Here is a 23,835-nt window from a genome sequence, read left to right on the forward strand (position 1 = left end):
CAGAATAATTAGTCATGCATGAAAAAACTAATTAATTGTTGCAGAATAAAATATTCTGTGTTGCTTTCCAAGGGCCAGACATAAAGCAATCCAAAGGAATAATTTATTACATATTTTCATCTATGACAACCGAAACTAAATTGTAATAAACATTCAGTTGACTTGATATTAAAACTGCATCTCAACAATTTTAGCAAAAGCTGGTGAAAAATGCATAAAGTATTTCACAAATATTGAACTTTGTTTTAAGTTGTTTTAAATGTTAAATAAATTTTAAATCCAGGGGTTCAATGTTTTAATATTTTATAAAGTGACAGAAGCCTGATTATTATTATTTTTTTTACCAACTCCTCAAAATGAGAAAGAAAAGGAAAAGAGAACACGACACTAAATTAAAGCGAATGTCTTGATCTTCATAAGTCAAGAAATAGCTACTCATGTAAATTTGTCCAAATCTGAACAACCAACAAAAATCTGGGAGAACTGAGACAAACGAGGCTGGTACAGAGTCAGTCTCTATTTAAAACCCAAGTTAAAAAAACTCAATATAAAAAACATTTTTTTTTTGTTTTTTTTGTACATCTGTACCAGAGTGTCACTATCTGCAGATGACACCGTAGTGTGTTACATTAAATAAATTCTCTGATTTTTTTTTTGCAGTGTCTGAAAGTTTTAAATGCCACTTTGCTTGTTTCTAATTATCTAAATTTTGAGTATTTACATTTTTAGACTGAGTTCTTTGGAAACTGGAATCTCCTATAGTTCTCATGACTATTAATCAAAATAAATGTCATTTGCTGCTTATAGTGACTCATGCAGCATCAGAAGGCAGCTCCACCAGTGATTATAGGTTAAAAAGCATCAGGAGTGATTCTGAAATATTCCTGGTGTTTCTGCTTCTCACACAGGAAACAGAGGAAAGTGCGTGTGTCCTCTCACCTGAAGGTACTGTGCTTTTAATGACTTGAAATCTTTTGGCAGGAGTCCTGCAAGAGAAGAGTCACAAAACTGTCATCACAACATCGAAATGAACAGACATTCCTGCGTTGAATCACAAACGGGAATTCACCGTTTTCTGTGACCGACAGAAGACACAGCAGCCGCAGACTTTCGATCATGGAGACCTGAGGACCAAACAGAGACCAAAGCTGAGATTTTCTCAGAAGGTTTTTGCTTTTAAAGTTTCCTTTATTCAAAACCTGTGAAAGCGAAGCCCACCTGTCTGTTGATGTGTTCCTCTATGAAGGAAATACATTCACGGATTTCAAATCCTTCAAGTAAACCTGAGGAAACATGAAGACATTAATATAATAAACCTGGAAATACAGCGGAGAGTTAAACATGAATTATCTTATGCTTATAAAATATTGATGGTCAAAAATGTTAAAAACACAAAATGAAGTAGCAGATTAGTGTTAGAGAGAAACTGCCAGTGATATTTTATATGTTAAATAATAACAATACTTTTGTTTAGCCAGGAACTTCCATTGAGAAAAAGCATGAAGTCCAAATAGCAGAAGAGGAAGATGGAAACAATTAATAGTTTAATAAAAGTTTCTCTACTTGCAGAACTAAAAATAATCAATTTACGTCCAGACATTTGGTTTGACACGGTTTCCAGTAGAGATCATCTTCTGTTTTATATTCTAATACGCTATTTAAAAGTACTTTAACTCATACATCTGTTAATATTTCATTCCTAGCAGGAAGTTGTGTTGTTTAGAAGTCATCTGATTGGCTGACATAGGCTACTCTGCCCCCTAGTGGACTGGCATGATTAAAACAACTATCACAGGCAGATTTGTGTGAGTTCATGTGGATGAAAACTTTTCTGGAAATAATCCTGTGGTAGGTTGTTTTAAATAATGAAGCAGAGATATTCACTTTTATTAAGACCCTACATGTGTTACTCTTGTAGTCGCCCTGTACAATTTAGGAATAAAATCTGTATTTCCCAATGAAGATGAAGTTGTTGTATCACAAAGAAAAGCCTCCAGTGAGACACAAACTACACGCATTAATCTCACAGTGTTCAGTCTTCAACAGCTCCTGGAAATCCTGCTTCGTCTTCTTTTTCATGATGGACTCGCTGGCACTGATGTCTGAAAGAGAAACGCTGTTAGCAGCGGCAGCTGGTGATTCTGGATGTCCAGTAATCCTCTGGAGGTGCAGCGTGGGAAGTTAGCGCTCACGTAGGCTCAGCAGCCGATGCTCCTGCTTCAAACCTTTCAGCTCCTCGGACACAAACGTCTTCATCTGCTGGATGTCCATCCCCCGTCTCTTCTGCAGGAGGCCAAGACACGAGGAGGATTAAAACCATTCGCTCTGACTCTGTCGGTCACCACGGTTACCGTCCCAACATTCACTCACATCATACGCAGTTTGGAGGTTCCTGGCCTTCTGACTGAGAAACCCAAAAACGTTGGAGAAATGCTCGTTCCGGATTTCATTAAACACCTGAGAGAAGTGAACAAACGTTGACCTTCAGTCCCAGATGAGAGCAGACGGACACCTTTGACCTCAGCCCTACCTTATCCTGAGAGTTCAGCATGACTTTTAGACTTTTGTCAGAGGAGGTGACTTCAGGCCCGAACTCCACACATCCTGCAAAACAAGATGCAGAGCTGAGCCGGCAAAGAAACCTGCAGAAAGCGCCAGACTGTTGGACAATAAACAGGAATTTTTAGCTACTCGCACATAAAAATGGCTGCAAACGGTCGCAACCATGCAACTTTGAAAAGCAGAAGTGCAGCCTCCTGCACAACCAACAAGAATGCCGAATCTGGTTTCTGGATGTTAAGTCAACAACAAAACACTCATACAGTAAAACCAGCTGACCAAATGTGCTAGAGCTCTGCTTGGGTTGCTAGGTAACAGACTGGACTTTGCTGGGGTTGCTAGGCAGTGACACAGTGCCTGTGGGATGTGACTTAAAAATTGGAAAGTTTTTGGAACGGCTCATTTTCCAGACACCAAGGAGACAAAAAAAACCCGGCTGGGTTGTTTTGTTAAAGCGCTCAGACTCTTTCAGAAACTGTGGAGGTCAAATTGGAAGTGTAAAAACATGAAAAATGTGAATTTTGCATAATTCGTTCAACTAACACGTTTCTGTTGCAGTTCGATGACTGAAGAAACTTACAGATTTTTTTAAAAATGTGAGAACAAAGTTTAGAATGAGGGATTGTTTAGGGAATGTAATCTAAAGACATTGCTGTGTAATTTTAAGTGTTTGGGTCTGTGGTCATTTTTAAAAATATCATTTTGTCATGTTTTGTGGACTGAAGTCAGATACCCACCACATTTGATCCTAAATATATCATCCACCAGCCCCTCGTAGACAACTTGTGAGCATAAAGGAGTGATGAAGTCCACATCTGTTAAAAACAAAGTGACATTAGAGCGGAAACAGAGCACAGCCTGAATCCAGTTTGATGATCTGCAGCTTCTCACCTCGATCAATAAGGAAAACATTCCCGATCTCAGCATGCCGAGCTTTTTGTTCTCCCTGCTCTACCTGCTCCCTCCACGACTCGTAGGTCATCTGCAGACAGAGAGGCAGCAGATGTCTTAACGGAGATGAAGCCACCGGATCTGAAAGTTAAACTTTTGATCTTTGATCATTCTGGACCTTGGAACAGCGTCCAATCCCGTAGACCTTGGAGAACGGTCCGAAGAGGGAGTGAAGGAGGTGCAGAGCGCTCGCAGCTGTCCTCACCCAGCGCTGGTCTCCTGCCTGTGCAAATGAAAGGTTCGTTAGCTAAACTTGTTGTCTGTATGGAATCATATAACCTCAAAAAGATGATGTGTTTACACATGCTCATATCCAGGACTGGTTCAGCATTAAGTTGTTCATTTCTGACTAAATCTGAGGTCTATACGTCTTTAAACTTTTTATGTTTTTCTTTATTTTTAAAGCACTCAAGTCTTAAACAGCTGGAACTATTTAAGAATCAGGAAAATGGTCAAAATAGATTAAACAAAAACAATCCATAAATAAATAAATATCATCTGACTAAAAAAATTAATTAAGGAATTCTACAGTTGGTAATTGAACTGAACTGAGCAAACGCAGGGTGGACAGATGGACAAGCAAAACCTAAAGAATAAGATAAAGTCTGGAGAAGCAGCTCTTTTGAAATTCCAAACTTTTCCAGGCTACATACAAACCTGCATACAGCGTCAATACAAACTTAGTAGTAATTATGAGGGTTAATCATTAAAAGAATAGGTTAATAACTGTCTCAGCTTCTCTGTTAGGCTCCACATTTACCAGAAAGTTGTCTCTGAAGAACTCTGGAAGCTCCAGGCTGATGATGTCCTCGTCCAGAGGAAGGAGGTAGAAAGCCCACTCATCAGTGGTCACATCTGCAGGACGACACACACAACTTCAGCATTCCCCGTCACCTTTCACTGCTGACCATCAACACGCCGAAGCACCAACTGACCACCAAAGACTCCCTGCTCCTCCAGAACTGCCTCACATGCGTAGAACTGAGCAGGAAGGAGAAAGGCAGTGAGCAAATATCAACATTCACACAACTTAAACAGCATGTAGAGTACATTTGATCAAATTAAGTCAGGACTGCATTATTTTGAAAAGCAGTGTAACAATTTTCTCTTTAAAAACTTTATACAAACTGGACTGAATTGAGACCGATTCAAAAAGGATTGCAGATTTAAACTGGAACAATTTTACTCTCATGTTCCCATAACTTATGAAATAATGAAAACATGAGACAAACTAGTGTTTGACATCAGCAGCATGGTAGAACAAACCTTTTGTGGAGTGAAGATTATTTTGTATCGTCGAAATTTTCCTGCTGCCTTGTCTGCATTAACTACATCTGAAAGGAAGGAGCATAAGTTGTAAAACACTGTGTTATTTAGTGATTATAATCTAGATCACTACGAGCAAGACGAACTAAACTTTTAAACCAAAGTTATAAACAAACATGCATATTTAGCTGAAGTTACAGATGCATTACATGCAGGACACTTTGCCCCACCGGTGAGGCAAAAACAATAAACATTACTTACCACAAATCCACTTCACGGTTTGTATTCGTGGTCGAATCAGAAAGCAGATCCTGTATAAATAAGACAAAATCAGATAACTTGTCCAAATATATATATAAAAAAAAAAACAGAGATCCACCGGTAACAAGGAGCAGAACGTACTGATCTGAGATGCTGACTATCGGCTTGTGCTCCACTTTGTAAAGTTTGTCGACTTCATGTTGCTGCAACAATGTAACATGTTAAATATTTTGAAAGAATTTGAGATAAAAGCTGTTTTTAATTAGATTAAAAAACAGAGTAAATACGGTTTACCTTTAATGTTGAAACATTTGCAATTCGATCAAGTGGACTCATCAAGTCCGACTCAATGAAAAGGTCTTTCTTCCCCGGCAACTGTGAGAGAACAGGAGGTTAGTATGTCAGTATGAATGAATAAATCAGAAAAGCACTGAGCCTCTGAGGATTACTCTTAAAAACCAGCTGTGTACCAGTAAATACAACAATTTACATGAAATCTAACTATTCTATCGATAACAATGGTCACATTTTAAGCCAGAAGGTTCCCAGAAGTTTGAGGATGACTACAAAAATAAAGGGCCACAAGGAGCTTTGACTGTGTTTGTACTTGAGGCCCAGTATGTATAGTTTTTAATCTGTATTTATTGCGGAAAATCAAAAACATATCCTAACTTGTGCTGGGAAAAGAATAGATGCCACACCTATGCATCAGGTGGCATCCAGCTGGGCCTAACTCTTACTTAGGTGTAGTGTTGTGTCCATCCTGTTCCCACCTGTTCCAGCAGGTAGATGAGCTGATCTCTGGCCAGTCTCTTCAGCAGAGACAAGTCTGGGAGCTCCGGGGAGTCTCTCCTGGCACTGTGAGCCATTCTGGGCTAAAACAACAATAACCACGGAGCTAAAAAAGAGAACATATATGTAAAAAAATTATAATAAAATTTGTATGTATTACCTTTTAGGTTTTCCAGTGTAGAAATATAAAAAGTATATACACAGATGCTGTTGATAGAAAGAAATCAGTGCTGACGTGAAGCTCCTACAAGGTTAGCTTATTGGCTAAAAACAGACCTGTCAGCTTGAGTTACAAAGATAACCAGAAACGTAAAAACGTTAATACGGAAAATAAGCAATTTCTTAATGAATAATCTATAAGGCAAAAGAAAAAAGTTGTATTTTTTTATTTTTTTATAGCCGAAAAGTGAATCTATCTGAGTGGAGCAGCCATCGACTTCCCTTAGCTGACAGGGCGGAAATGATCATGTGAGCTGGTGTTTCCGTCCGGACCCAGTACAGGGCGGACCTACGCTAACTCAACCAACTCCTTTATTTACATTTAGCTATGGATTCAGAAGCGTCTTTATTGTTAGAAACCGTTAATTTTGCTGCGGAAAAACATCGTAAACAACGCCGTAAAGATCCAGAAGAAACGCCGTACATTAATCATCCAATCGGTTGGTAGGGATTATATTACAAGGGGAATTTAACTTTATTTGGTGAAAATTCACATTATACAGCCGAAAAAGACCAATATGAAAAAAAAATATTTAGTTTTATATTACTTGATAGCAAATTCCCGTCCTTTCAATGGTAATGCCGAGTTCGACAACAAGATCCCAAGACGGGAAAACATCAGCAATGATCTTAAAAACTGTAGCCGATCCATAAAGGATCTAATTCCGTGCTGTTCAAACCGGAAGAGAATTAGAACCACTGAAAAAAATGGAATTCTGATTTAAATCGTAGAATGTTGGCTTTAATCTTAATATTCTGACATTGTTTTCTCAAAATTCTAACTTTAATCTCATAATTCCGACTTTAATGACAGATATGTGAGTAAAAATTCTTACATTAAAAATCTGAATTCTTTTTGACCCAACTCTCTTCTGTTGTTTAAAGTTATTTTACAGAGAGAGAAATTATTAGCTAAATAAAAACACTAGAAAGAGGAACTGAAGTGATGTTTTAGGAACTTTAAAAAGTTGCACAAAATTAAATGTCTGCAAACTTCAATGAATATGGGATGTGGAATCATAAAGCATAATTTATATCTGTACATCTGCAGTCAGCATTCCACTTTTATGCACGATCAGTACTTGATAATTGCAGTGATGATGCCACCTGTTAGAGTTTTGTGTTTACTATATTTCCCCTTAAGCTGAAACCTCTAACATGTCTGATGCGCTTCTGTGTTTCAGGTGTAGCAAGAATCCTCAGCTATGAGGGAGGAGTCACAGATATCGAGGTTTTACAAGTACGTCCTCATCTGTCATCTCTCTGATACATTCGGCCCTTCTTGTCATGCTAAGCCCTTTGCCTCTGACATGCAGGCTGCTTTGCTTCACGACACCGTAGAGGACACAGACACCACCCCAGAGGAGCTGGAGGACAAATTCGGACCAATCGTAGCTCGAATTGTCCAGGAGGTGACAGATGACAAAAGTCTGCCGAAGCAGGAGAGGAAGCGCCTGCAGGTGGAGCATGCACCTCACTGCAGCCAACAAGCTAAACTGGTGAAACTGGCTGACAAGCTGTACAACCTGAGGGACCTGAACGCCTGCACGCCTGTCGGTCAGCACCTGAAAACAAAACATCTTTATCTGTGGAAGCTGTTGTTGTTCTTTTTTAAAGTGAATATTGCAGATTTAGTGCACAAACACTTCAAGATTACTGATTATGTGCAATTCTGTCCTGCTGCTCAGCTCTCCAGCGTTATTAAAATACCCTCATTACTTCCAATCTGACATCTAGAAATGTTTATTTATCTACTTAGCAATGCTCTCACAAAGGTCTGCAAACCTGGAAGAGACATTTCTCCAAAAGACGAAAGATGCTTCTACAAATTCACACCGCACTTTTCAGCTTTATTCCTAAAAACATGGCAATGACACGAATTCTTACAAAGTATTTTTGCTTTACTTTCTAGTGTAAATACCTTAGTGCGCTGAAAATAAGAAAAACTAACTTACAAGTAGCTTTTCAGCAAGATATGACAATAATTTCCTAAAATCGATGAAAAAGTCAATAATTCTGTGAAATTGATGAAAAAAAGCTATTTCCACTGGGCGATTATTTCACTTGCAGCAAAACAGTTTCCCATGTTACAAGCTAAATAATCTCCCAGTGAAACTAATTCTTTTTAATCAATTTCAGAAAATGATTGACTTAAAACAGATGTTGCTGAAAAGTAACTTTAAAGATATTTTAGTCCTTTTTTCAAATGTACTAAAATATTTGCGCTAGAAATTAGGTAAAAAATACTTTGCAGGATTTTGTGTTTTTGCAGTGAACAAGGCATTGTTTCACAACTATTGACAATTACCTGATGTCCATGTGAAATACATTTAAGTTTTAGTTACAAGACAAATTGTAAAGAATGTTCAAGAGATGTGAATACTTTCACCAGACAATTGATAATTGATCAATCCTAAACCATTGTCCTGGTAAAGACCAAAGGCTCTGCTTCAGTGGCACCACCATTTATTCACTTCAAGTGCAGTTTTAGTGTCCAGAAAACATATATATTCAGTTTTCACATGTTAACCCTCTTCTTGTTTCTCCGGCAGGTTGGTCGGCTGAGCGGGTCCAGGAGTACTTTGTTTGGGCCGCTGAGGTGGTTAAAAGTCTGAAAGGAACTAACTCTGCTCTGGAGGAGAAGCTGGAGGATCAGTTCAAACAGAGAGGAGTTCAACTCTGAAAGAACCGCCTCACTGCGCTGGAGAACGGACCGTTTACATCACTAATCAGATGCAATATCATTTACAAGCCATAAAAATAATCCTTTTTCCATATTTTGTGCCATGTGCTATGTCTGCTGTGTACTTTAGTAACATGTAACATGTAACTGTGATTTTATTTCTGAATATTAAGAACGCAACATTTTCCTGGCTCTTTTCTTTCATCAAACTTCCCCACCATTTATTGTGACACCTTATGCATCAGCCACTAAAAGATAAACATTCATTTTGGGCACAAAGGGAAGTGAAATATATCCTCGGGGCAAATATATTAAAGAATTGCCAATAAAATTACTCCAGTTTTACGTCTACAAACACATACTGTATACTGGGAGATATTTACTTGGAATTTTACTGCAAGTAAAATTCCAAGTAAATATGTCTTTTTTGCTAATGTTATAAGGTGAACAACGAAAGATTTAAAAATAAATGTTTAAATTAAGTCATTTTAGAGGTACCCAAAAGAAATTTGACACAAGTGTCTTTGATAATCTTTGTCAGCATTTAAGATGGCTAGTGTACACCTCCAAGAAAGAGGAAGAATTTTTATTTAACAGTTTGTTGGTTTTCAAGTAGAACCTTATGGATCCTGAGCTCAGGAGCCTTAAATAGATCATTTATGTGTTTATTTATTTCCTTTTATTCAAGTAGGAGCAAAATTATATTTAGTGAATTCAACTTTACAATCTTATGTAAGCGTGAAAAATAAACGACCTCCATTTACAGGATTCAAAGTGAGTTGAAATTGTAATTCCATTTATGCTGTTTGCTGTTACACGGAAGAATATAGGAGGAAAATATGCTTAGCAGCAAAAATAATGTTTAATTGGTATGTATGACTGATAAAATGGAATAATACTAATAACAGTAATAGTAATATTGCCATTTATTATCATTATCAACTTATCAACTGTATATTCTAATCAATATTACTATTTAACCAGGAAAATAATTTTTTTAACATTTTCTTTTGCGTTGTTTTCAACAACCACTGGGGGGCGTAAATCTACACTAAATCTACAACTTTCTCTCATTGAATATTTTATCTCAAGATTTTCCTCTAAAATACATTGAATATTTTTTTAAAAATTCACATTCCGCGCCACTAGGATGAAATAAATAATTATAAAATATTAATGTAAAGCTACGTGTGCTTCGGCAGCGGCGGAAACGTTTGTCGGAACAATTCCACTTCCTGTCCGTTCACGCGTTCTGTTGAACTTCCGTTTTGCAGCAGCAACGAGCTAGAGTAGCTAGTTGGAATATCGTTTTCATTTTTCTTCTGTCGGCTCGTTTATCGTTGACCAGGCAATCATGTCTAGTCACGAAGCCGCCAACATGAAGCTTCCGCCGATCCAGTCCACGGCCGGTGCCGTTCCCATCCGGAACGAGAAAGGTGAGCTTTTGTTGGTTAGCCATTCAGCTACATTAGCATCAGCTAATGTCACTGTTGGCACACAATACACGAAATGAACAAGTTACAGTGTTAGAGCTGGTTTGATAAAGACGTAATGTTAGATAAGTTGTTATGAAGAGCAATATTTTATGTCTTAAAATATGAGCATCCTGATTTTTAGGCTTTAGAAAGTGTTAATATGTCCAGATGCCGCACGGTGCCGATGGCTGCAAACAGGCTGGTCAATTGTGGTCAGGATGGATGTCAAACTCACGTCTGATGTTATTTCTGAGTGTCAAGCTTAGAATTTGCACATTTAAATATTTATTTTATGTTTTTATTTTGATTTTAAGGTGTTAAGTCAGTTGTTTATTTTTTGCTCTTTAGGTATCTGTTTATACATGTGGTAAGATGATGTCAGGCACCTTATTAATCTATCAGATGTCCAGACAGCCCCAAAAATCATGAAAAACACCAAAAATTCTTTAACATCTCCACTAGGAGTTTCCTCATGGTTCTGTTAAGTAGATTAAAAATGTTTGACTAAAGTCTGTTGTTAATTCCTGTTATGAAGTTTACTGTTTTCTGTGTAAGATATGTGCATGTCTAGTAATGTTTCAGGTCTAAAAACACAGACACAAGCTGACTAACTTATATTATAACTTTATTAATTAAGAGTGATGTTAGAACTTAAACTGGATTTGCTTTATTTTAATCATGTTTTGTGTAATTTTATATTTGTTTTCAATTGAGATCCTGTCTTTGTTATGCTCTAACATCAAGGTTTGGTTTTATATGCTGTTTTTATTTGCATAAGTCATTAGACAATGCAACTGACATCACAAAATAAATGTTAGTAAACCTTCACAGCTGTTGAGGGAAAAGTGTAAGATTTGAGTTTTGTTGATTTTAAAGTTGTACAAACTGATGTGTTTCTGCACCAATAATTTAAAGCCCCAAATAATTGTTGATCTTAAATTCTTGAGATTTTTCACTGTGGTGCAAAGGAAGGCAGAAAGAAATCAAGGGAATCAGTAGTCGTGGTTAAAGATTGGATCAATGACTTCTGACTGTATTCAGATTAACTTAATGTCAGCCATCTTGTTAATGTGCGTTACTCAGGTGAGCTCACCATGGAGAAGGTGAAGGTGAAGCGCTATGTGTCCGGTAAGCGTCCTGACTACGCCCCCATGGAGTCTTCAGACGAGGAAGACGAGGAGTTCAAGTTTGTGAAGAAGGGGGTGGAGGCGGAGCCGGAGGTGGAGCCACTGGAGGAGGACGTCTCCGACCCGCGTCTCCGGCGTCTGCTCAACCGGACCTCCGAGGATGTGGAGGAGAGGTACCGCCCCGGCACTCAGCTGTAACTCAAACTACCGGTGAATTCTGCAGAGTGAAGACGTTTCTCACTCGTTGGTTCTCAGGTTAGCGAGGCACAGGCAGATCGTTGAGCCTGAAGTCGTGGTCGAGAGCAGCGAGGACTCGGATGAGGGAACGTGGCATCCTGAGCGCGAAGACAGCAGCGAGGAGGAAGAGGAGGAGGAAGAAGTGGATGATGAGGTTAGCATTACACAAACGCCTCTGGGTTTTTTATCCTTTTCATCACGTTGGTCAAATTCTCACTGTCTGATCATCGTTCTGCAGGAAATTGAGCGGCGACGAGCGATGATGCGCCAGCGAGCGATGGAGCGGAAGAACGAGGAAATGGAGGTGATGGAGGTGGAGGAGGAGGTGAAGTCGGGGGCGGAGTCCGAGTCGGAGTCAGAATACGAGGAATACACGGACAGCGAGGACGAGGCGGAGCCGCGACTCAAACCGGTCTTTATTCGCAAGTAAGAACTCTGAAAACTGCAAAAACAAAATCTTCCCAAGCATGTTGGTCCTGGTTCTAGTGCAGATGTCTCAGAAATATAAAATAAATAAAAACTAACTTACAAGTACCTTTTCAGGAAGATGTAGGAGCTTTATCTAATAATTCCTTAATATTGATGAAAAAGTTCTAGTCCCGCTGGTAGATTTTCACTTATAACAAAACATTTTTCCATGTTCTAAGTGAAATAATCTGTCAGCGAACTTTTTTATCAATATTAATTATTTACTTAAATCAAGCTCGTATATGTTTCTGAAAAGTTACTTGTAAGTTAGTTTTGTTATATTTGAAGTGTAGAAAGTTATGTGCACAAAAATTAAAATGTTGTTTCTGCAGTGTAAAGATGTTTCTGGAAATAAAGGCATCAGTAATTTATCAGTATTTTTGTTTCTAATACAAATGTTTGATATTCTGTTGATGTCAAAAAAACACAACTTTGTAATTGTGATGTTGCCGTTAAATAAGAAAGGCAAATAGAATCACATGTGAATAAGTTTGTTGACAAGATAAGTCATTAGAAAACATGCAGCATCATCCTCATCCAACCACTTCCTGTTGTTTCTGTCAGTAGCAACATTCGGTTGTTGATCATGTGACTCATGATGACAAAAAGTGTTTCCATGCTAATTTCAACACAGACACAAAGAACCTCATCCTAATGCAAAAAACTTTATCGAAAAATGTGAGATTTTTATAAAAGTGATGTGTTTCACTTGTGTTACTTAGACAGAAGTAAAATTACTCAAATTGTTTGAAATTATTCTGAACATTTGGTTGAATATCAGGAAGTAATGAGTCCATAACTTGTCAAACTCTGACTGGTGGACAGGAAGGACAGAATCACGGTGGCGGAGCGCGAAGCCGAGGAGCTGAAGCAGAGGGAGCTGGAGGCCGAGGCCAAGCGGCAGGCGGAGGAGCGCCGCCGCTACACCCTCAAGATTGTCGAGGAGGAGGCCAAGAAGGAGTTCGAGGAGAACCGGCGCACGCTGGCCGCTCTGGAAGCGCTGGACACGGACGGAGAGAACGAGGAGGAAGAGTACGAGGCCTGGAAGGTCCGAGAGCTGAAGCGCATCAAGAGGGACAGAGAGGCACGAGAAACGTGAGTAAACGGATCCGATGGAGTCGGTGAGACGCAGAGCAGGGTGGTGATTGGGTCTGTCTTCAGGATGGAGAAGGAGAAGGCCGAGATCGAACGATTCCACAACCTGACGGAGGAGGAGCGGCGGGCGGAGCTTCGGAACAGCGGCAAGGTCGTCACCAACAAGGCCCAGAAGGGCAAATACAAGTTCCTGCAGAAGTACTACCACAGAGGAGCGTTCTTCATGGTGAGCAGGACCACATCCTAATGAGTTAGCTGTTTATTAATATTAGCAATTTGTTATTGGGTAGTTTATCAATACTTTCTGCTACAACCGGCCCTTTAAAAACCAAAATGAAAATGAATTTTTATACTCCTGTTCTAGACTTAAACATCCTAAGACATTTTGTTGTTCTGTTGTTTTTAACTATAACATATTTTAAAGCGATATAAACCTTAAAAAATTTGAGTTTTCTTGTTTTAACGTGATATAAAAGTTGTTAAAACAAGATCTCTCTTCTGAATTTATTTCCAAACAAGTTAAGTGCTTCCGTGGCTTCTAGCTCAAAATCTGAAACTTTTCTTAAAGAAGCAGTATCATGTCAAATCAGTTTCCATTATGTTATTCTCTCATCAAATACACACCTGAAGTTTTGCTTAGACTTTGTTATGCATGTTTAAGAACTCCTTTAATCTCCATGGCAACCATTCATCTGTGCAAAACGCCTGGTTGGACCTAGCCCCGCCTTCGAGGTGCAGCTCCTCCTCAAAGCTGCAGTTTCCAAGCTTCTGAGGTTCCGGCCCACAAAGCAACCCGTTCAGCTCCTTCAGACTAGCCAGCAGATATTAGCAAACACCTGGTGGAGCTGCACATCAGCTGATCTCTTTATAGGAGCTTTTCAGAGTAACGCTGGCAGAAACATTGTTAAAGGGTTAATAGAGGAGCCATGTTGTGATGATTTCATGAAGGTGGAGGTTAAGAAAGAGCAGGAGTTTTTAAAGAGACAGAGGCCCAATTTCAAGGTGTTAAAATACAATGTAAAATTTCATTTAAGTCGTATGTGATACTTGGCACTGTGCTTAGAAAACTCCTAAAACCACCCGTAATTTTTTCATTGCCCGTCTTGCCCATTAGGTGGCAGTGTAGACACACCTGTTGTGCTTTTTTCTTCTAAACATTTGCTCTCCTTCCCAGAATGAGGAGGAGGATGTGTATAAGAGAGATTTCAGCGCTCCTACTCTGGAGGATCACTTCAACAAAACCATCCTACCCAAAGTCATGCAGGTGAGATTCGCTTGCATACCAGGAATTTACTATCCAGGTTCAGTTTTTTATTTTCTGACCGTTTTCGCTCCGACCAGGTGAAAAACTTTGGCCGGTCGGGTCGCACCAAGTACACCCACCTGGTGGACCAGGACACGACGTCGTTCGACTCGGCCTGGGCTCAGGAAAGCGCTCAGAACAGCAAGTTCTTCAAGCAGAAGGCGGCCGGCGTGAGGGACGTGTTCGATCGGCCCACCGTGAAGAAGAGGAAGACCTAAGATGATCCTGGTGAGCGCTGGAGGGAAGCCTGCGAGGTCCAATCCTTCTCCAAGCACATGAACTGATCGTCCTACTTTGATTCAGCTGGAATAATCGGCCTATAAGTCTAAAGAAGCAGCTGGATTTGTGTAATTTTGTAAATAACCTACCAGTTTACTTTTTGTGGAGTCTGTACAAGTACAGCTATTTGAATTAAACACACTTGTTTTTACACAATAATGAATTTTTATTTGGGAAAAAAAAAACAAAAAAAAACTGGAGGATTTGAGTGGGATCAGCTCCGCTGGATTGATCTGGTGAGCTTTGAGGTGGGGAGAAACAGTCCAGTGTGAGAATGTGTTCAGTTGGTCAGAGTCACCAGAGCTTCCACTACATTCCCCATGTGTTCCCTCAGGCTGCGCTCCGCCATGGACCGCGAGATCTCCATCTCCGACATCTGCACGACAAAAAAACGGCGAAGGTTACAATCCCAAACACAAGCAACACACTGGATTAAATGCTAATTAAAACAAAGAGTTGCTGTGTGAAATTAGATCCTTATATGTTTCCTTTGCATTAATAAAAAGACCATTTTTACAGTTTTGATCCATTTAAAGAGGCAACTAACACTAAAGCAGTGCAACGCCAGTACAATGACTTCCAGGGTGTCCATACATCCTTAAAAACGTCTTAAATTATTTTGGAAAAACTAGATCTCACTTCCTGTAGCGTGGACTCTACTGAGGTTTTAAATATTACCTGATGGCCAACGTTTGACCGTGATGTAGGGAAATTACGTAGGGAAACAACCATCCACTGCTAAGAGAGAAGAGCCGATCCAAACAAGATTCAAAATCCGTTCAATTCCTCCGCTTTGCTAAAACTACAGACAACAACAGCGCATAACAACAACGTCATCGGTCACGACATCAACTCCTGTTCTTTGATTGGCCCGTTAAAAATGATACCGGAGAAATTAAAGTAAACGGGGGAACTGTGAGAAGCGAGATTTTTATCGAGAACAGGACGGTACTGGCAAGGCAAGGAAAACGTATAAATTGGATGAAATACATTAATCACAGGTCGTACATTTTATGGTGGCATGACTATTTTACAGTCTGGTTTATATTTCAGGCAAACGTCTGAGTCGTGCACAAACATCTTTATTACGACTGGAAGCGGTTGAGGCTAACGCTAACATACCCGGGCTAGTTAGCTAACTTTTTGCGTCACTCATGGGTAAGTGTAAATTTACAGTAATGCATTCGTGTTCGCCACTGGCTTACTTCTATTGGCCACACATACAATTCATTCTGTGCAAAAACCCCCAAAAACTATGTAATATTTGCAGGTTTCTCTACATTTATGATTGTCATTTAATTCAGAAGAACTCGAAGTTTTAAATTCGAGTTAAACCTGCAGAAAAACGGTTGGGAAGCTGGAAACGACATGCCGGTTAAGAAGCCAAGGTTTGCGACCTGAGCAGGTAGCCTGACTAATTAGCCAGATATCAACTAATTAAGCTCAGTGTAATAAAAAGGAGTTCAGACAAATGCAAACTGCTACATACTTCAGTAGTGGTTTATGCTACTTTTCTTTTACTGCAACAGTAGGAAAAATATTTGTCAAAAAAAAATCTGATCATTATGCATCTTGTTCTTAAGAATTTTGGTGCAAAACGAAAGGGGGGGGAAATACTCCAACCATGGTATTTATTACTTAACGTTGTAGATTGAGACGTCTAAATTCACCCGACTCATCAAATCAAGGACCGATAGACAAAGCATGTGCAGCTATAAAAACCACATCTTAGTTTACCTGGAAAATGAAAACTTATCATTAACGCAAGTTATTTTTTGTCATTAATTACTACTATATTATGCATAAAATGCAGAGTTTTAAGTTTGCGGTCCAGATCACACAAACATCAAACCAAATATTCTGTCCTTGTCGAAAACAAATTAAATTGAAACACCTTCATATAAGATGTAAACCAGCTAACGATTGACTGATTATATGTGATATAATCTTAACAGGAAAATGAAATCTACTTACAATTAACTCAACATCCTCTTTCTTGATGGTGACTTTAGCCAGCTCTTTTTCTCTGACAATAAGCAGAACAATAATTAATCTCCAAAGCAAATTAAAGTGGATTTTTCCTGAGTCCTCAGGATAAAACAGAAAATATGTCACAAAAAGGTCATATCAGCACTAATCTTACCTCTCCTGTTTGGCTTTCTGTTCTCTGGATCTTCTGTCGCCGATCACCGACATCGCCTGAAAGAGTAGCAGTTAAGTGTTCATTTGGTTTGACTTGAACCAGTCGGCATCAGCAAAGAAAATAATTTTATTTCAACACTACACTTTTGTTATAAGCATGTTTATTTTCTGACATTACCTGACAGGTTTTTTTCTACAGCTCTTTAATCCACTTCTGCCTCATTTAATTGGCTACCATTTCATTTATAAATTTCACTTATTTAAAGCTGCAGTAACAGCTAATTAATGCTCAGTCCCACATTTTTATTTCATTTTCTATTTTAGAATTATTGCAAAACAAAATGTGTTTTGTGTAACACATGACATATTTAGTACAAAGAAAGAAAGAAAAAAGATACAGGTGTAAATATTTAAAGTGTACTCAATACACTTTAAATATAAATGTTAAAACTTTACCTGGCATAATACTAGACTTTTGATAGGAGTTATAAAGGATTTTAACAAAGCTACATTTAACTTTAGCTAAGAAACATCTAGCTAATTAACACTAAATGTCTGATGATAACACAACATTTCAAATATTTTAATGGTCATTTTTAGAAAAACTTCACAGAGATTTTAAAGCGAGCTTCTTTTAAGGATCGCTGACAAACAAACCGGGCTCTTCGGTTAGCAGCAGCCGCTCCAGCCGCATGTTTCTGGGTCGGCCCGTCGGTTACAGCCCGCAGCTCTCACCGTTTCCAGGTCCGAACTGGAGATTTCCTTTTCCTCCGCGTAGTCCGTGACTCGCTCCAAATCTGCGGCTCCGCTGTCATGTTTCCGAGGCTTTTCCACCGGCTTCCCGGTGCAGTTTTCCTCGGCTTCCAGGTCCAAATCAACGTCTCCCTCCGCTGCCATGTTGGATAGTTAGCCGGATCAAAAAGAAAGGTTCCGCTACGCGTCGGACAGAAAATGTGGTTGCACCGGAAGTAAGTTTCCAAGCTTTTAATTTGAGTGTAAAAAATAATGTAAACATAAAATATAAACGACTAAATGAAGAGCAATTTAAAAAGGATAATTTTACCTGTAAATACTTTTGATTAAAGTTAAGATGGTTTATGATGCTAAGCTGATTGTAACTAAGGGCCAAAGCTAACTTGTTTCTGCATAACTACTACATTTGGACCGAAATAAATGTATCCATCACAGGGCAAAACCTGATCCTCTTGCTGCAAGGTAGCAGTGCAAGCCGCCGACTAAAATCCAGAAAAGTTTAAGTTGATAAATGTCACAGTTAAGAGGAACATGAAGAAGAGACTAGACATCAAAAAATTTATTAAAAAACTTTTTGTTTGCCAAAACTTGTGTCTTGTGCTGCTAAGGCCTCACTTTCAGCATCACAACACACTCCAGAGACGTACAGCATCTCCACAAAACCCCTGCAGCAGAAAAGTCTTTCGGTTTTTTGCATGTCCACCATAAACTTGAAGAATGTTTAGTTTGGCATTGTTGTGAAAGAAAGACAACCAAGGACATAAGTAAAAACAATAATAAAAAGACAACAGCATGGTTTTTATGGATGTCAGTACCAAAGTGATTCCTCTCAAATGTGCTCATTGAGGTGAACCCAATTCTTCTGAACAGAAAAAAATAATCAAGCACCAAGTTGTAAATGAAAGACAACAGACACGTTGAAGGAAAGTGGTTCTGCTGATGGAGTAGATGATAGCTGGATAAGAGGAAGGGAGACTGTCTTGTGCTGTGCTTTTAGGTTTCCAGATGTGCTTGGAGATGCCAAACCAGACTGGTTGTTTCATCAACCCCCTGAAAAACAGAGACATATGTTTTTATTAAAGACGAAAATGTTTTATGACTGTTTTCTATGGTTATCCAGAAGGGTCAACAAAATGCAAAAATTCTATTATAAGAAAAGTTTGTTGTGGTTCTTTGTAGAACCACAACAAACTTTTCACAACAAAAAGGCACAAAGAACCACACGACTGTGTTGTGGTTCTTTGTGCCTTTTTTCTTGTGTTTTGGTTGGATCTTGTGGCTTTTCCTTGTGGTGTTGTTGCTTTTATTGTTGTATTGTGTCAATTGTATTGTAATTGCATTGTGGTTTTGTTGTTCCATTGTGATGTTTTCATTTTGTCAACCATTTTGGGTCACCATGGTTATCAATCTAAGAGCACAGTAAAAATCAAGGTTGTTGCCATAGTAAAATTCAGTACAAAGTCAACTGGTCATAAGAGATTAGCATTAAAAACAGTCATGAATAACAGGATAAAAAATACCTGATGCCTCATTGAACTGAAGTGGCGCTCCAAGCAGGCCTGGCTACCATGAAGGGAGGAGAAGCATCTCTGATGTGGAAAATGCTCCAGCATCATCAGCAGCAGGGTATCAGTGATGAACTCCATGACAGGCAAGGTTTTTTTGTTTTGTTTTTATATATAAATTAAAGCTTAAAATAATACTGAGTCACTTAAAATAATAACTATAAAGTCAGATGAGAATTATCAAGGTGTGTTACACCTAAATGTTCACCAAGTTCATATCGTCCTGACATCTCATGATAAGTCAAGCCTTTGTTTTAGTTCTTCGTTTATGAGGTTCTTCCCCTTCAGATCCTCCACTAGAACGTGCAACGCATTCTTTGCTCTCCGTTCCCGATCCTTGGCGTTCCTCATTTCTCTTTCCAGACTCTCGACTCTTTCCAAGGCCTCGCAGAGTTTTACCTTCAGATCACCCAAAGATGGAGGCAGTGCATAGGAGTGGTCCTAGTAAGACACAAGGATCAGCCATGGTAACACGACCACCAGACACAGACAGGCAGTGACCACTGATTCTGAGGGTTAATAAAGAAGAAATGGTCAGAACTCACTAAGTCAGGACAGGGTGGAGGTTCTTGTTTTGGTGGAGGCGGGGCACTCGCCACTTCCTGACTCTTTTCTTTCTTGGGTAAAGCCTTGGTTGTTTTAGCTGCCCGTCGCTGATTTGAAACACAAAATACTCAAAGAATGTTGCTAAACTAATTGAAAACATTTTCAACCCTTAAAGCCAAGTGATGCACCCACCTTTTTTGGAGGGGTAGAAAAACTGAAGATTGAAGGAACAACTCCCTCTCTGAGTCGGACAGTCTGTCCCGTCCTGTCAAAGTCCTCCTTTTTAAAGTGTTCACTGCAGAGCCTGGTAGATGTGTTGGGAGAGAAGCCCTTCCTCCTGACAGCTTTCACCCATCGTTTTCTCAGGTTCGTTTCTTTTGGGAACCTATCGAGTGTTAAAAAAAAAAAAACGGTTAAACAGTTAACACCAAAACCTAAAGTTTTTAATCAATGAATCAAGGTTTTACGAATCAAACTCTGTTTTATAGGCATAAAGTAGTTATGTTAAGGTTTGAGCTGAGCATATACTCAATTCAACTTTAAAAATACTTTATCAGAAAAAAATATAAATAAAAGTCCAGAAAAAGAACCAATCAGAGGTAACATAACAGCGTTAATGTCAGATATAAGATAGTTAAGCCTTAAAAGTAATCCTTGTTTGAGTTTCAATAACTGACCAAATGTTTCACAATAACAAATTGTATAATTGTATATTCATATTGTTTAGTTGTAGTTTTTGAAGTGTACCCAATTTAATGTGGACTTGATTTTAAAAAGTTGCTCTTGATGTTATGTTTTCTAGAATCTACGACTGGTGTAGAATGGTTATCTCTAGGTTGAAAAAGCCAAATCCCATGAAAAGTTGCAAACACGAAAAGTTGCAACCACCACGCCCCCCCCCACCGCATCCATCCCCCAAGAAATTCTTAAAATCTCAATTTCATAAGTTTTTAGGCATTAAGTAGAGGTTCTACCAATTGTAGACTGTGTGTTGTAGAATGTGCAATTATTATACGACATTTAAGTCTAGGTTTGACCATTTTAAATATATTATATTTCGATCTAAAGCGCAACGAAGGTAGTCCAGGATCCTTAAATGCAGCGGAATAGCCCTTTTTCTGAAGCTAAGAAGGATGCTAACTTCAGTGTCGTCCAGGACAGCTGGTTAGTTCAGGGCTATCTAGTTTAACCTGGCACATAGATTTATTTCTCTAAAAGCCCAGTTTTCATAGACAGCATCAAAGAGAGCGCCAACTTCTCGATAAAATCAAAAGATGAGTAGAAAATTTTGGAATTTGAGCGCGGAAGTTGACACTTTTGTTCATGACGTCAACCCATCAAAACAGTCCAAACACGGTGATTATTCAGCCTCACCTGTGAAAGGTGACGCCCGAGGTTCTGGTCTGGACCGTACAGCGCTTTGTACAATCCAACGCAGCACACGAATGAGGCATCTTGCTCGAAAAAGTTTAAAATATCAGCGCTAAGTGTTCTTCTCGAGGTTTTTCACAGCTGCAAGGCCACTCACAATATGGCGGGGTCGCTTACGTAGAAGAAGAGAGCTCCGCGGGGAAACGGAAACACATGATCTGTCACTTCCGTTCATTTCAAAGTAGAAAAAATGCAGCTATTTGTGGCGGGAATGTAGGTTGGAACCAGTGACGTGCGGTCAGGGGAGGCAGGTGAGGCAGAGCCTCACCTGTCATCATGGAAAAATAACATACAATAATAAAATCATTTATATTGCTATTTTCACCCTGTGGTTTGTACTATAAAGTACCTATTTTTTACTTAGCTTAACCAATTCTGATTATTTTTTCTTCAAAATCGCTGGATTTTCGCATTTTCCCATTCAAATGCTCAGAAGCGAAACAGGTGTTATGCCCAAAAACGCATACCTGCCCAGAAATGCATCCCCTGTCGCGGGAGCGCGCATCGCTCTAAACTCTCGCATATTGATGAGAAAACGGACTGAAATATGACCGAAGAGGAAATTTTAAAGATATTTGTAACATTCTCACGTTTCTTAACCATGTAATCCCTAAAACGGTGGGTTTTATTTCGCAAATTACTTGAAATAAATACGGTTTTTACACCTTTATTGACATGAGTCGAACTTTTTTTCTGTCAGTGTTGAAAATGTTCTTCGCTAATGGTTTGAAATTCTCTGCTTTTTCTTTTGACACCATAATAGCTTAAAAGCATTACAAAACAGAGGCCCGTTATGTACAACGTTTTATATCATGCTTAATTTTCTAGTCTATTAATGCAGGAGGGATTTTTAAAGGCATTTTAATTCATGAGCCTGAAAATATTTGCATCCGTCGTGTTGATATGAAACTTATAGCAGTAGATCAGAGAACAAGTGTCATTATGTAGAAAAGGTGAAATCCCTCTCAACTCATTATTTCTTCAAGTTAGCACAGGGATGCACTTTTTGGCAATATGGATTTTGAGCCTGCCAAAATATGCATCCCCTCTCTATTCTCCTGAAATATCATCCTATTGATATAAAACTTATACCAGCAGGTGTTGGAACTATTATAAATACCACAAATCTTTTCCTTTACTGTCATCTGTTTAAGGATTGATGACGAAAATGCAGTAACCGGATTGACCCGCTGACTGTCCGGATTACTGAAGTCACACTGTGTTCCTCCCTGTGCTATTCCTGTCTGTTTTAAGAGGTTTATTTGTTCTCCAACCACAGATTTCCTGCCTCCAGACGTTTTTAGGTCTTTCATGTACTTGAGCTTTAACAATCCACCCGTCTTAATGAGATTAAAGGAAAGGGAAACCTGTTGGAGTTGAATACCCCGAGCAGGACTGAAAACCACATCAATGCTCTTTTGGCCTGGTGCTTCAGGAGATGTGCGTGGAGGTGAGGGACCTGAGAAATGGCATCGGGTCCCCTGAGAAGTCATTGCCGTTGCACGAACCCCTTCATCCTGCTCTATGACTGATGGCTGTTTGACTGTTTGGAACCTGCTTTACTCCCGGCCCCAGGAATAGGATGACTGGACGCTTGCTTCGAGCTCAGGTGAGGCTGACTCTGCTCAGGTTTTCATTTTTAAGAAACTATCTTCATACAAACGTTCCAGTACTTCAGGTATTCACCTGCCTTTGCTTGATATTTTAGCCCACCAATCCTTTGAACCTAATCAGTTGTTTGTTTAAATTGTATTGTCTTATAAAGTGCAGCAGGTCACATGGGATTATTCCACATAAGATCTTTGCCAAGTGTGTCCTTTGTCAAGCCACAAACTGCATCCACACACCTCCATTCTAAGACAAGAAACATCCAGTTCTCACTCATTTTGTGTGAAATTTTACAAATTACATCATGTTCCCTAATGTAGAGAAAGAGTTGTGTGTGCTGGGAAGCAGAACAAGATGCATTCCTTCAAAAGATTACATTTCTAAAGATGAAACTGCTAAGAGAGCTTTTAGCAGCTTGTTCCATGTGAATCCCACATCATAATGATGCCACCACCAGGTTTGACAGTTGAAACAGGGTTTTTGCATTTAAAATTGTCACCTTGACTCCTCCAAATTAAAAAGTATTTGTATTTTCAGACTTTTGTCCCTGCCCCATTGTCAACATGATAAACATAAAAAAATAAAATAAGTTTTATCCATCTGATGAAGAGATGAAACTCTCTCTAAAAATGCTTACAACTGCCTATTTTAATATTTCAAACTCCAAATATATGTTAACATGCATTGACACACACACTGGGAAACAACCTTGGCGCTACCACAGAAGCTAACATCCACAGTCTTCCTGCTCTTCGACGTTCAGCCAATCACTGCTAAGGAAAATAATTGCCGCTCCTAGATTGGCTGCTTTGAAAGTAGCAGTCAGTAGCATTATGCGTTTGAATTTTAGCTTTCCAAGCTGAATTTGTTTGAATATTTTAGATATGCTCAACAAAAAGTGCAAATTGGCAAGATTGTCATGAATAATTTGGAGTTAATGTGTGCTCCTTAGAAAAATATGATAATCTACAAATACTAAAACATTAATAAGTGAAGATCTACTCTACATAGATAGAAATATACATATGTATTTTCATACATCTATGTAGGTTCTGTTGTTAAGAATTACAACCTC

General features: G+C 39.0%; 5 protein-coding genes across 6 annotated transcripts in view; 2 read left to right on the top strand and 3 right to left on the bottom strand.

Moving 5' to 3' along the window:
- The window catches only part of vps33b (VPS33B late endosome and lysosome associated), an 8,306-nt gene extending 2,185 nt beyond the window's left edge, over nt 1-6,121 (bottom strand). Inside the window, exons 1-18 of one of the 2 annotated variants that reach the window (XM_007558840.2) lie at nt 6,030-6,121; nt 5,811-5,935; nt 5,332-5,412; nt 5,179-5,240; nt 5,038-5,087; nt 4,777-4,844; nt 4,446-4,491; nt 4,271-4,365; nt 3,629-3,733; nt 3,451-3,541; nt 3,297-3,374; nt 2,531-2,604; nt 2,371-2,457; nt 2,193-2,283; nt 2,028-2,102; nt 1,219-1,283; nt 1,070-1,124; nt 940-986 (exon numbers count right to left, since the gene is read on the bottom strand). In XM_007558840.2, the coding sequence (XP_007558902.1) occupies nt 940-986; nt 1,070-1,124; nt 1,219-1,283; nt 2,028-2,102; nt 2,193-2,283; nt 2,371-2,457; nt 2,531-2,604; nt 3,297-3,374; nt 3,451-3,541; nt 3,629-3,733; nt 4,271-4,365; nt 4,446-4,491; nt 4,777-4,844; nt 5,038-5,087; nt 5,179-5,240; nt 5,332-5,412; nt 5,811-5,906 (1,266 nt within the window). In that variant the 5' untranslated portion in view covers nt 5,907-5,935; nt 6,030-6,121. Of the gene's footprint in view, nt 1-939; nt 987-1,069; nt 1,125-1,218; nt 1,284-2,027; nt 2,103-2,192; nt 2,284-2,370; nt 2,458-2,530; nt 2,605-3,296; nt 3,375-3,450; nt 3,542-3,628; nt 3,734-4,270; nt 4,366-4,445; nt 4,492-4,776; nt 4,845-5,037; nt 5,088-5,178; nt 5,241-5,331; nt 5,413-5,810; nt 5,936-5,989 lie in introns of both variants that reach the window. The other variant, XM_007558839.2, reaches the window with a different exon arrangement.
- A 243-nt stretch (nt 6,122-6,364) lies between these two features.
- On the top strand, nt 6,365-8,916 carry hddc3 (HD domain containing 3). Its single transcript, XM_007558838.2, has 4 exons — nt 6,365-6,488; nt 7,233-7,288; nt 7,365-7,605; nt 8,601-8,916. Exons 1-4 carry the CDS (start codon nt 6,377-6,379, stop codon nt 8,729-8,731), a joined length of 540 nt encoding a protein of 179 aa, XP_007558900.1. The 5' UTR covers nt 6,365-6,376; the 3' UTR covers nt 8,732-8,916.
- Nucleotides 8,917-9,960: 1,044 nt separating this feature from the next.
- Nucleotides 9,961-14,869, top strand: mfap1 (microfibril associated protein 1). The gene is made up of 8 exons (XM_007558842.2): nt 9,961-10,167; nt 11,290-11,506; nt 11,589-11,724; nt 11,809-11,996; nt 12,864-13,133; nt 13,200-13,359; nt 14,308-14,397; nt 14,475-14,869. The coding sequence occupies exons 1-8, from the start codon at nt 10,086-10,088 to the stop codon at nt 14,652-14,654; spliced, it is 1,323 nt and encodes a 440-aa protein (XP_007558904.1). The 5' UTR covers nt 9,961-10,085; the 3' UTR covers nt 14,655-14,869.
- On the bottom strand, nt 14,867-17,796 carry hypk (huntingtin interacting protein K). The gene is made up of 4 exons (XM_007558843.2): nt 17,593-17,796; nt 16,859-16,914; nt 16,690-16,741; nt 14,867-15,091 (listed from the first exon to the last, which is right to left on the bottom strand). The coding sequence occupies exons 1-4, from the start codon at nt 17,752-17,754 to the stop codon at nt 14,996-14,998; spliced, it is 366 nt and encodes a 121-aa protein (XP_007558905.1). The 5' UTR covers nt 17,755-17,796; the 3' UTR covers nt 14,867-14,995.
- Nucleotides 17,797-18,149: 353 nt separating this feature from the next.
- LOC103142683 (THAP domain-containing protein 6-like) lies at nt 18,150-21,302 on the bottom strand. Its single transcript, XM_007558844.2, has 5 exons — nt 21,096-21,302; nt 19,914-20,106; nt 19,721-19,828; nt 19,131-19,616; nt 18,150-18,660 (listed from the first exon to the last, which is right to left on the bottom strand). The coding sequence occupies exons 1-4, from the start codon at nt 21,173-21,175 to the stop codon at nt 19,407-19,409; spliced, it is 591 nt and encodes a 196-aa protein (XP_007558906.1). The 5' UTR covers nt 21,176-21,302; the 3' UTR covers nt 18,150-18,660; nt 19,131-19,406.
- Nucleotides 21,303-23,835: the final 2,533 nt, after the last annotated feature.

This window comes from Poecilia formosa, unplaced genomic scaffold (assembly GCF_000485575.1).
Source record: "Poecilia formosa unplaced genomic scaffold, Poecilia_formosa-5.1.2 Scaffold99, whole genome shotgun sequence".
Classification (NCBI taxonomy): Eukaryota; Metazoa; Chordata; class Actinopteri; order Cyprinodontiformes; family Poeciliidae; genus Poecilia; species Poecilia formosa.